General features: G+C 36.0%; 1 protein-coding gene across 2 annotated transcripts; it reads left to right on the top strand.

The window, feature by feature from the left end:
- Positions 1-3,702: 3,702 nt before the first annotated feature.
- On the top strand, positions 3,703-11,922 carry LOC113052794 (BCL2/adenovirus E1B 19 kDa protein-interacting protein 3-like). Of its 2 annotated transcripts, XM_026217246.1 has the most exons (6): positions 3,703-3,825; positions 5,872-6,124; positions 7,478-7,559; positions 7,707-7,813; positions 8,339-8,494; positions 9,491-11,922. In XM_026217246.1, exons 1-6 carry the CDS (start codon positions 3,771-3,773, stop codon positions 9,537-9,539), a joined length of 702 nt encoding a protein of 233 aa, XP_026073031.1. In that variant the 5' UTR covers positions 3,703-3,770; the 3' UTR covers positions 9,540-11,922. The 2 variants fall into 2 exon arrangements, with proteins under 2 accessions (XP_026073031.1, XP_026073033.1); XM_026217248.1 differs by lacking the exon at positions 7,707-7,813.
- The last annotated feature ends 1,644 nt before the right edge of the window (positions 11,923-13,566 follow it).

The raw sequence follows: 13,566 nt of genomic DNA, 5'->3' as shown, positions 1-13,566 counted from the left end.
GCATGTCCGCGACTCGGTTGATTCAGATCGGCACTTCGGAGAATGTTCGCGACTCGGTTGATTTAGATCGGCACTTCGGAGCCTGTTCGCGACTCGGTTGATTCTGATCGGGAAATTGGAGCATGTTTGAGATTTTTTTAAATTCAGATCTGGACATCGAAGCAAGTTTGTCAAACGGTTAATTGGTGATAAATGAATATTTGGACTTGAGGCTTTTTTTTACCTGTCGATTCAGCATGTGCATGGACCCACACACAAAGGTGGACACACTCTAGACTTAATCATCAGTAAAGCTCTAAACTTTTCATCCATTGTTATTAAGGACGTTGTTCATAACCGCTCTGAAAATAAGTAGCCTAAATATTGTTAGCTGATGCTAACTGTCTAGCTAACAAGCTTGCTGGTGCTAACTTGAGGTAATTTTATAAATAATGTCCAAATATTTTTATTCAACCACCTATATGTATATATATATATATATATATATATATATATATATATATATATATATATATATATATATATATATATATATATATATAGATAGATAGATAGATAGATAGATAGATAGATAGATAGATTACATCGGAAAGGATGTGATGTTCAGAACATGGTTACTTCAGTAATTATCAAAGAGGGGAAGAGATGCACCCAGTTTGGCCAGGGGTGTTTTTACACCCCAGACAAGGTTTGAGAAGGAAAAAATCATTATGAAAATATAATTATATTTTCCTTAAAATCTTCAGGCCTTATTATCATGTCATATAGGCCTATAACTGTGATGTTCTGTAAAACAACAAACTTTAAAATACTTTTTTCTTACTGGTGAAAATCAGATGGTCATCTCTGTTTTCTCTCAGGTACATCATAGTGTAAGCTTCACAGTGAACATTACTCTCGTCAGCATAGTCCATATCAACAACAAAAATATATCTTCACTCGATATAGTGGTTATTTTGGAAAAAATCCCAGGTATTTTGAGCAGTAGGATTATTAAAAAAAAGTGCTAATATAAAATTAAATTAGCCTATATAAAATTGCAAACATCTATCTTTCAGTACTTTTTTACTTAAGTACATAAAAAATTGAGTACTTTTGTACTTTCACTTGAGTAAAATTGAAAAAGGAGTACTTTTACTTTTACTGGAGTAATATTTTATCATACGTATCTGTACTTTTACTCAAGTACTTGATTTGTGTACTTCGTCCACCACTGGGGAGAGGAAGAGTAGATATAAGTCATGATCCACAAGATTAACCACAATCTAATGTAATCCGACCACCTCAGAGAAAACCAGTGTTGAGCTGCTGCAAGAGCTTTTGAAGCACAGCAGCTGTGGTCAAAGAGTTCTTGTGTGTTCTGATTGGTGGATGATGATGATGATGATGATGATGATGAGTGAATAAAGACTAGAGCAATCAAATAGTGAGAGAGTGATCTGCTCACCTGGTTATGTTCGTGGATGTTTCGACGTGGAAAGAAGTTCGCAATGGAAATATTCATATTTTATTTGTTAACAACATACTTTACGTACCTTAATTTCAGTAAATGTTATGAAATTAGAGAACTAAGCCAATAGTAGCGCTGGCAGTGTCATTTGATTTGGATGGGAACTTCAGATTGTGAATCATTTCAGTCAGTTCGGGAGTTCAGAGGGTGATTCATTTGAGTCAGTTTGGGAGTTCGGAGTGTGTTCGCGAATCATTTGAGTCAGTTTGAGAGTTCGGAGCGGGATCTTGAATCATTTGAGTCAGTTTGGGGATCGCGAATCATTTGAGACCGTTCGGGTGTTCGTAGAGGGATCGCGAATCATTTGAGTCAGTTCGAGAGTTCGTAGCGGGTTCGTGAATCATTTGAGTCAGTTCGAGAGTTCGATACAGGATCACGAATCATTTGAGTCAGTTCGGGAGTTCGGAGCGGGTTTGCGAATCATTTGAGTCAGTTTGGGGATCGCAAATCATTTGAATCAGTTCGGGAGTTCATAGCGGGTTCGCAAATCATTTGAATCAGTTCGGGAGTTCAAAGCGGGTTCGCAAATCATTTGAATCAGTTCAAGAGTTCGGGGCGGGATCGCAAATTATTTGAATCAGTTCGAGAGTTCAAAGTGGGCTCGCGAATCATTTGAGTCAGTTCGGGAGTTCAAAGCGGGCTCGCGAATCATTTGAGTCAGTTTCGGGATCGCGAATCATTTGAATCAGTTCGGGAGTTCGTAGCGGGTTCGCGAATCATTTGAGTCAGTTTGGGGTTCGCGAATCATAGCTGTATATGGATAGGCATTTTTAACTAATTTAGTAGCTAGTTCTAATTACGTTTTCCAAGCGTGTTTAGGTGTGATATGAACTTGTATTTTTTTGTTTTAATGATGTGCCCTTTAACAATATATTCAAAAACTAAACAAATCGTGCCTAAAAATTGCACACATCTAGGCTAATGTAAAGTCACATGAAGTCATACTAGTGCGCGTGTGCATTTTGAGTGCGTTCTTTCACTGCATTATTCAGTGTATTCAAATGCATTTATGAATGCATGTGAATGACCACAAAATTCAAGATATGGGGTTTAGAAAATGTATATATTTATATAGAATGCCATTTCAGTTTTTCTCCAAAAATCAGCATTATTAATACAAACAATAATTTAATTACAAATACATAATGTTGCAGAATAATGTAATATATGAATGAATAATAGCCTAATAAAAGCCTTGGTGGATGATGATGAGTGGATAAAGACTATAGCAATCAAATAGTGAGAGAGTGATCTGCTCACCTGGTTATGTTCGCGGTCCCAACCGAAAGAACAGCAGCCTTATGAGAGCAAGTTTTGTATTTAATTTAGAAACCAAGGTCTTACAGTCTAGAAGAAGAATGGAGAAGCTAATAGCCCAAGTTACTTGAAGTCGAGTGTTAAGTTTCCACAGTCTGTGATTTGGGGTGCAATGTCATCTGCTAGTGTTGGTCCATTGTTTTTTTGTTTTTTTGAAAACCAAAGTCACTGCACCCGTTTATCAAGAAATTTTGGAGCACTTCATGCTTCCTTCTGCTGACCAGCTTTTTGAAGATGCTGATTTCATTTTCCAGCAGGATTTAGCACCTGCCCACACTGCCAAAAGCACCAAAAGTTGGTGAAATGACTATGGTGTTGGTGTGCTTGACTGGTCAGCAAACTCACCAGAGCTGAACCCCAGAGAGAATATATGCGCTATTGTCAAGAGGAAAATGAGAAGCAAGACCAAAAAATGCAGATGAGCTGAAGGTCACTGTCAAGAAACCTGGGCTTCCATACCACCTCAGTAGTACTTTCCAGAAGGCCAACAATTCACTAAATATTTATTTTTTTTGGTCTTATGAATTAATAAATAATTATTTGTTGAGATTGGTGAGTTTTTGTTAAATGTGAGCCAAAATCATCACAATAATATAACCAAATACTTAAACTACTCCAGTCTTTGTGCATTGAATTTATTTAATACACAAGTTCCACAATTTTTGTTGAATTACTTAAATTAACTTTTTCACGACATTATAATTTGACATCCACCTGTTTATAGTCTACTTCTTCCTGTGTATATTGTGAACACATACGAGAGCTTTTTTGTGCATTTCTGTAAAGCAACTTTCATTTCTTTAGTAGGCATTATTAAAATTAATGTTCTGAATGTGATGACGTCGCGCCTGCGCTCAGTGGTCGCAGATCCATGTGCGCGTGCACGAGGAGCGAGCGGGGGCGGGGCCGGGGGCGTGCAGTGTTGACGGACTAAAGAGGCATCATGTCCGACACAGCCGCTGCGCAGCTAAACAACAATGAAGAACCGGGACTTAACGGTAAAACTCCGTCTGTATTTCTTCAGGGAAAACTCAGGAGGGATCCTAACGTCGCTTTAAAACTTCCTTGTGTGGGTTGTAGTTTTCTCTGGAGCTGCCAAACGCTGTTATGCAACATCTATTGTCTTACTGAGCTTAATGGCTGGAATTTCCTTATCGCTCGTAGAGGAGAGGCGAAAGGGCGGAGCGTAAGAGGGCGTCGTACCTATGGAGCGAATGAGAGTGAAGGAGAGCGGGAGTCGGGGTGGAGTTGCTCGGCAACCCAGAATGATTGACGGAACGTAAGCCAATTGTTAGTTATAGATTAAGTTCGAGCGCCGTGGAGGCGGGGTTTCGATTATATCAAAACAAGGCGAAGAGGGATCTGAGAAAAATGGAGGCGGGGGGGCGTGTCAAAAAAATAAAGAAGCTGAATATTGCGATTTAAATCGGCTGGGTTGTGCCACTAGTTGTACATCGATGTTATAAAGTAATTTAAGGTCTATAATGTAATTTATAACGGCTCTCTAAATCGGTCTCAATTTTGTCAAGAAGCCCCCAAAAGCATGTCCAAACAAGTCAAGTGATATAAAAATGCTTTTATGCTTTCCTAATACATGCTCATGTTCTTGTTGTGCAAAATTCACCAATGCACATTATTCAAAAGTCAAGCCATCTTATTTTTCTTCTTGATATAAATATCTTGTCATATAGAGACATTTTTCACCATAATCAATTCTCAATAAGCAATCATTCATGAATATTCTGAGGCACTTGGGAATTCCACCCATTATGGAAGATGCAAATTAATCTGTTAATTAATCTGTTTAATAGGCAATTGTATCTTTAAAACCTAGTGTATCCTATTACCAAAAAATGCTGTCTAGATAGGCAGCTCTATGGGTTTTAGCATACAGTTTGTCTTTCAGAATGTGCAAACTCATTAAAATAAGTCATCCTGTTTATTAGCTAGTGTTTAATGGGGGTCAATAGTAGGTTTATGGGCGTCTGGTGCACAGACAGATCTGGGTTACAGACACGGCAGGGGGATGGGAGAGGTTTGATGTGCCAGAGATTACATAATCCCTCCCTCCGTCCCATGGTGAATTCCTTCAGAGCTGCTCCAGGATCAGTGTGTTGCTAGAGCTGGCGTGTTGAATATTTTACCACACTAATGTAGTCGTTCACCACTTTTTGGCCAGGGTGTGGCCTAGATGCCAAAACTACTGAAACCTGTTTCTACCAAAGGATAAAAAAAAGGTACAGTGGGGCTCTAAAGTTTGGGCACCCCTTGCAGAAGTCACAATTATTATTATTTATTCAGTGGCAGAAACAAGCTTTCAAACCAAATAAAACTAAATTTTTACGTTTTGTTTCAGCATGTGAGTAGTACTTGCCTATGCATAACTTGTCTACACGTTGTCAAGGTGTTGCTGTGAAGCTGCTAGGGTGTTCTGAGTGGTTACTATGTGGTTAATCTAGTTGCCAGATTTGTCTGGGTTCAATGCAAGTCCGAAGTCTTCTCCATTTTGTGTTGTTGTGATGCAGCATGACAACAAATGCTCACAGATGAAGAGATGCTGGAATGCATTCTGCAATGGCAGTTTGCTCGTATCTGTGGGCAAATACAAAAGTTCAGTGTTGTGGGCTGCTGAAGGATTTTGCCATAATAAGATGTGCTGATTTAAGCAGGACGCTGGCTTATTAGTGCTGCTTGATTATGACAAATGTTGTTGTTTACTTCCCTTGATATTGCAATGATGACAGTCAACAGTGGATGTTTTTTTTTCTCACAAGTCAGTCTCATATTCCCTTTTAAGCAAAGAGTGTGTTTTTTGGATGTCCTTTACTTAACATTCAGGTGCTCTGTATTCTGTATCCACAATCTCCTGAGTGAGTCTGCCTTAAGAAAGAATTGAAAACGCACACCCAGCTCCCTTAAAAAACTAATTTATAGTGGATTTCATTGGATTAAAAATAAATAAATAAAGACGGGCCCCTTGAAACCATTGATGCATTAGTCTTGTGAAGCAAGTGCCGATGCTAAACACTTTTGGGTGTTTTCAGGGTCCTGGGTGGAGCTGGAGATTAATGGAAACACTCAGCAGCAGACCCCCAGCTTGCCCTCGCTGCTGGGGAATGGGAACCACGGCGAGTCCCAGGCTTCACAGGCCCTGGAGGCCGTGCAGGAGGAAGAGGAGGTTCTAACAGGAGGACTGGAGCACGTGCCTTCCTCCTCCTCTATCCATAATGGAGACATGGAGAAAATCCTACTGGACGCCCAGCACGAGTCCAGCCCCAGCAGCTCGTCCTGTCACAGGTACGAGACTTACACATGCCGCTAAACTTTCTTTTATTCTCAGAAACTCCGCCCTCCAAACCAGAATACTCAAAATGATTGACAGGAGGAGAGTGTTTCTGATTGGCTAAAAAAGAATGGGCTACTCCCCAAGACAGGGTGATTATAGATAAGTTAAAACATTTTTGTTACTTGAAATAAAAATATATATATTTAAAAAAAATTATTTAAGCTAGATTCCAAGGCAACATTTCTGATTACATTTTTTTGTTGTTCAACATTGTACACTAAAATATCCAAAACTGAAACAAAATGTATAAAACTATATAGACATAGAAAGAAAAAGGGAACAAAAACTTAACAAAAATTACAAAAACACAACAAAATGACTAAACATTTCCCAAAAATTAAAATGGAAAATATTAAAATACATTCTAATTTAAACTGTTAATAAAAACTGTATCTCAGTGATACAATGGTTCACTGCCCCATATTTCAGTGTTATTTTAGTATTATTAATATATTATTAAAGTATTTATTTACTCATATCTTTTATTTTAATATTTTAAGTTTTTAATCTTAGTAATTTTATCATATGCTTTTGTCATTTAAAATAAATGTATTTTTTTTCTAATTCTATTTTGTCTAGTTTCTATTTAGTTTTATTTTTACTTCGCTTTACTTTTAGTAATTTTAGTACATAAGCATAAACTTATTTAATTTAGCTGCCAATGCAACATTTATCATTTTCATTTAAATTTCATTTAAAGTTTTTAATTTAATGTTTAGAATTTGTTTTATTTCAGCTTTGTTTCAAATGACCAAAAAACAGTTTGTAATCGTTTTATTTTTAGTAAAAAATGACAACTCTGCCCTCAAGATATTTTAGTGACATCAGACAGATAGTAATGGCAATTTATGTGTAGTATTAAAATAATCTGTTATCCATTTTTTTTTCATTTTGTCCTTGACATCCACTTACTTGTATAACACTAACCAGTGTGTAATGCACCAAAAAGTTTCATATTTAAAAATAAAAGCGCTGAATTTTTATGTATTTTAACCATTTTCATGACACTTTTGTGGTGCACATATGCTCAGTTCATTATATACGTTCCTTATTACCTAGAATACTGAATATGATAGTAAATTCATAGATTCAAATTCACTTGATCCAGAGAGAGGAGGCTGTCTGTGGACAACACTGGTGTATTCAGCATGACGTTTAGTCCCAGAGGAGTCCTTTGATTTAGCACTTCTATTCTCTCTCTCTCTCTCTCAATAAAGTTTAATTCACTCTTCACATGATTCAGGCTTCTGTTGTTCTCTTGTTTAATGTAATCTGTATTTTACATTTCCCTGATGTGTTTACAGCCCACCACGACCACACAGTCCTGACCAGGATGAGGGGCAGATCATGTTTGATGTGGAGATGCCCAGCGAGAGAGACAGTCAGGTAAGAGCAGCACACAGTATATGAATCTACAATAATCTACTGTCATTATTGAACTAATATCTATCATTGATGGTACTGTTATTTAATAAACACACTTTAAAAAGTGCCCTTTATCAAACATGCCGGGGTGGTTTTAATCTCCTTCAGTCAGAAGATGATAGTCTGGAGAAGGACAAAGAGGATGATATCCTCATGAATAAAGGGGAGAGTTGGGTGGCAGACTGGTCCAGTCGACCAGAGAACATCCCCCCAAAGTAAGAACCTATACCAAAATAAAACTATTTAGTAAGTATGCTTCCACATGATAAATGTATTCATTCCTAAACAAATCCAATATACCTAATTCATAAAATATTCGGTTCTCTTTGAAACTGAAATATAATTATTTTATTTTATTTTATTATTTTTATTAAAAATATATATTTATTTAAAATATTTAATGCATCTTATTTTATAATATACTGTATATATATATATATATTTATTTATTTATTTAATTCATTTTTATTTGTATTCAAATATTTATTTGTAATATTATTTATTAAACTGTATTACTTTTTTTTTTTACATTTTATTACAAATTTTATTTATTTAAAAAAATATATTATAATTTTTTTCAAAGTCTGTTTTATTTCATCAGAAAAATACTTGCATTTTATTTTACTTTATTTTAAACCCTCAGTGAAGTACCAAACTCACAAGAGAACTGTTCTGCGATTTAAACAGTTTTTTGATATGAAGGTCAGTGAGATAGTATGATCTTCTTTGACTGTTTGCAGGGAATTCCACTTCCGCCACCCAAAGCGTTCTGGATCTGTGTCTCTGAGCATGAGAAAGACAGGTGCTATGAAGAAAGGTGGTGTGTTCTCCGCCGAGTTCCTCAAAGTGTTCATGCCCTCGCTGCTGCTCACCCACATCCTGGCTCTGGGACTGGGGTGAGTGTCAACACACACACACACACAGACACACACACATGAACACCTATCTGCCTATCACGATCTAATCAAGAGGCTACTGTATTTTTTTTTTTTTTGTTGTGTAATTAATATTTTAATGCCTACTGCATGTTGAGTTAAATTGGACAAAATTATTTGTAAATAATTGTGTTCTTACGGATATTGACATTACTTTTTCACTGGTGGGTTTTCACTGCAAAAACTCTTTAAAATGTGAATACAAATTTTATGAAAATCTGCTGCAAAGCCAGTTATTTTGGACATCAATAATCTGAAAAAAAAGACTGTTTCACCAAATAATATAGTTAATTGATCCAGCATTTAGAGTTGGCCCTAAATGTATAGCAGATATATATATATATAAAGATACAGGAATATTAGTAAATATACTACATCTAGGCCTGTCACAATAACAAGTTTTGATTGCAGCATAAAATGCAAGAAGGCCTACACACTTCCAAATGACAACAAACTTTACATTTGTTTTGAATATTTAGATTGTGGAAATTAAGTATCCAAATATTAGATACCTTAATAAATAGCAAATAAAGTTTGTTTTGTTTTGTACAAAAAGTGCTATGTAACAAGTAATAAAAAAAAATGCAAAACTAATTTGTTTGGAGATTAGTTGATAGAGAGTCCTGGACCTTCTTTTCACTGTAAATAAGACACACTCACTACTTAAGAAGTCAGATGTCTGTATGCACAGAAGCACAGATCCCTAAACAAGACTAAATCTGCAGATTAAACTTTTTTTGTAAAAGCATGATTTAAATTTGAACAAGGTCCTCAAAACTACACCATGCCATGTACGAGAAGCTGCAAAAGACACAGGTGCAAGTGGAATGTACAAAACATGGTGACATAAATTTTTAAGTAAATATAATAGGCAATACATTGCGTCACCAAAGATTATTGAGGTCATGTACATATACAGGCCTAACTAAATCTATACGATGTATGTCCTTTTTTTAGGGTCTACATTGGGAAGAGGTTGACTACACCCTCCACCAGCTCATTTTAAACCTGAACAGACCCCAGTGCCTGGACGCCCCATCATGAGCAACGCTGGCACAGCAGTGGCCAATCATGTGATGATCCCTCTCTCTCCCTCTTTCTCTCATTCTCTTCCCATCTCGGTCTTTCTCTTTATTGTGTCTTTGAGCCCACAGTCCTGATTTCCCATCACACCCTCTGCTGGGAGACATTATGCTTGTTGATCTTTGGCTGTGTTGCAATTTCTTGCCCTCTAACGCTGTGGCTTACTAACATGTTATAGATGTTTTTATTTGAACATGTAGTGAATTATTCACTGACGTTTATTTTTCATGACATGCTATTACATGAGATCGAGCCCCAGTACAATCACAGCCATATTACCCTTTTATTTTTTGCATGACACACTTCATATGCAACTAATAGAGAGTCTGGATATTGCCGGGAATCTTGGGAACATATTAACTCTTAATAAGAAATTAAGTTTGTTCAAAAATGAGGGATTGTGATATTTTATTCTAGAGAAGATATTCTACAGAGATGATTTTGCTCACTATGCTTGAATTCATTCATGTCCCTTAGTGAGAGACAGCATCAAAAATGCATGTTAGTCAGAAGAGAACGAGGACTGTTTAAAGACAGACCAAGTCATTCTTTACATAAGATGCATTGCGTTTGACTGTTACGATATATTGCGTAGAATGTAAACCTTTAGAGGTTCCTCTCGGTTCTGTTTTAGGCCCTTTTTTGTTTGCTCTTCTGTAAAGATCCAATACAACAGGCACAAAACTGAAGCATCAATTTATAGCTGCTTTATAGTAGTATTAAAATGTATAAGTAAATCACAAATTTACATTAACAATACATGTTTTTTTTAATCGTAAGACCTTAAGCTAAAGACATCAGCATGGACGTACATCTGTTTAAGAGCCAAACTGGTCGGGTTAGTTTGTGAATTACTAGTGAAGGTTAGCGCACACAAACTCACATGCTCTGGCTTGCCTTGATGCATATCCTGCTTGCATCAATTTTTGACTGTGTATCTTAGTGCCAAAGGGTTTCCACCGCCAACCCAACATGAGTCGCTTGCTCCTCACATAGACTCATTAATGATCCTCTCAGTCACTCAGTTTTGACAACACCTTACAAAGACCTTTGGTTTTACTGTGAACAGCCTGTGGATGTTAGGTATAGTGTTGGGATAGTTGTGTATTATACGCTGTTGTGCGTACTTTTGTCTAACAGATCCACACTCCGTCTACATATTTATATGCAATGTGGTGTAGTTTTACAGATAAAATGGCTTTAACAGGTTTACACTCACTGATTTACAGATTAAATTTGTCACGAACATGTCCAGGTCATGTTTCATCCCATCTGAGTGATTATATTTTCATTTATAAAGACTTAAGCCAGGATTAAAACCATTAAGACATCTGAGGCATTATTTTCATAAGAATTAAGCACATTTTTTCATTACCATGTTTAAAAAATTTTTTTTATATTTAAACATATTTATACATCATGGTTAAGTTGGTTCACTGCCCTTGAATTTATACAGCTTTTGATTAAAATAAATCAGATTAAATCAGTAATTTCCAAATTGTAAAATACATTTGTTTAGAAAAAAACATGCAAAACTATTTGTAGTTTACAAAACTAAAGTATTTTAAGAAATTATATGTAATTTTATTTATTATTATTATTTTACCTTTGATTTTTGGGTAAAAGAAAAACCTGAACAATTCACCCGCACAGTATAGAGTAACGCTTTTACTAACCAAAGTGTTTCATACAAAAAACTAACAGCTACCCAAACCGGTTAACAGGTCACCCTTTGCATTAAGGCCGTCTGTGTCATTGTGCCACACTTTGCTTTTTTTTCCCTCTGTTTTCATGCTTTCTTTCTCTCTCAGAGGGGGAGTGGAAATACAAGAGGCCAATTAAGTGTCACTTCAACCGTGCCTCGACTTTTACTTGCACCTGTTCTGAGCCCCATTGCATGTGTGTGTTCAGTGAATTCCCATCAGGACGTGACGGAGATGAAGTGTTCCCCTGTGTGGGGCAGAATGAGAACTGTGAATGGAATAGATGTAGCTCATGTCAGAAAAGTTAAACTAGGCCTGCCTGGTCTGTGTCAGGTAGGATCACCAAACGAGATGTTTTACGCACATTATGATGTTTTTCTTCTCTGTTATATCTCTTTTTGTTGTTTTAAAATTCAATTTTTGCTTTAATCATGAGTGTGGATACTGGAGGGCGGGGCCCTTGTGATTGACAGCTCCACCATGTGTTTCGTTTGAATTCCAGTAGCGACTGGAGTGATGAAGCAATGAACATGTAGTTTCTTGTATTTCGCTGGTATTGGAGGAAAAGTGAACTGATATTAAAATACAACCTGACATTCACCATTTCCTTTGTTGTCATTCCATTGTTCAACGTTCCTCATGTGTTTGCTTTTTCCATGTGAAAAGTAAGGATGTTATATGAAAACTATTATCTTAGTTTGACTACCCTATTATGTTTATCACTTACATTTTTTTGCATTAATATGCACGTAGAACCGAACAAATGTAGATTAAAACTGCGGTACAATTAGTTTGGAATTTTATGGCAATGATTCACAAACTTTTTTTGTCAGTTAAACCCTTTGGCCTAAATATTTGATTTTAAATTAATATTTCAATAATTTAACAGCATATTTGCATGTTTACAGTACTTCAATGTTTATAAATGTTCACAGGAAATAAAGGGAAAACAAAATATTTCATCTTTTGTTTATTTATTATTATTATTTTAACATAGATTTGACATTTTGTTTTGTTAATTTTTAGTATTTAATCAATTCACAAAGCCCCTGCAGTTTCAGGAAAAAAATAAAATAAATAAAAAAACGTTAAAAACCCTGCTGTTTGTCTTAAAATTGAGATTGCTTTAGTAAACCAACAGTTGTTGACGGTCCAAATCCTAACCTAAATACCCTTAAAATTATAGAGAAATTATATCTAAATGCTCCCATTTTTTCTTAAACTGTGACTTTTCCCGTATGTTGTCCCAGGGTTTCTACAGTTAAAACATTGTGCTAATAAAGTCAAGGTCATGGGTTCGATTCCCAGGGAATGCATGAACTAATAAAATGTACACCATAAAAGCATTTGCCAAATACATAAATCTAAATGACCAGAAGTGTCTTTAGTTTAAAAATAATAATTTTCCCTCTTTGGTTCAGTGATCCTGATCCCGCCAAACTCAGTTTTCCATCTCTCAGCATCTTAATGTTCATAGTTTTGGAGTACACTTTGCTTTGTAATGCAACCCATTCGCATGTAACAGATCAACAAATGTTACTTCAAACGGAAAATATGGGCTGTATCTTTGTGATTCTTTGACGAATTGGAATGAAACTTGCTATGCATATGCAAGACCAGTTTGGTGACTAAGGTAAACAATTCTTCAAGCTGCATGCCTTTCCGCCAATTTAATCGATTTGAACAGAATTTCTTTTTACTGCTCCTCTACTAAATTTGTCAACATTGGCTCAAGTCATAGTTCAAGCCTCAAGAAAGTCACTAAATTAATTCTTATTGTAAACGTTAAAGGAAACGTGGCCATAGTTTTACTGTTTGCCGAACTTGGTTATTCTTCTTTTTATTGTCGTATAGCAGCTGATGAATCTCACACACATTAAAAAATAGCTTACTTCCACTTTGCAAAATAAGGTGGATATAATTTCTACACTGCCCTAGTAGTTAATTGGGTTGCAGTTCCTGTCAAATGCTATAGAGATGAAAAGATTGAAAATCTATTCTGAGCCTTTAAAGACTTTTCCTTTTTCCAACACTAGGGGCGCTGTGACCTAACAAATTCACTCAACCTAACGATGGATGTACTGTTGTTGTTTGTCCCTCTCATTCCCAATTATGTATCATGTCATTCTTAACTAATCTATGGCAAAACCATTCTAGCATTTCCATTAATCTTCAATTAATACGTATCCATAATGTACAACCATAATGCGAGTTCTCAAGGTGCACATGCGTGTGTTTGATGGAATA

This window comes from Carassius auratus, chromosome 33, assembly GCF_003368295.1.
Source record: "Carassius auratus strain Wakin chromosome 33, ASM336829v1, whole genome shotgun sequence".
Lineage (NCBI taxonomy): Eukaryota > Metazoa > Chordata > Actinopteri > Cypriniformes > Cyprinidae > Carassius > Carassius auratus.
This window is presented reverse-complemented; position numbering and strand designations above follow the sequence as displayed.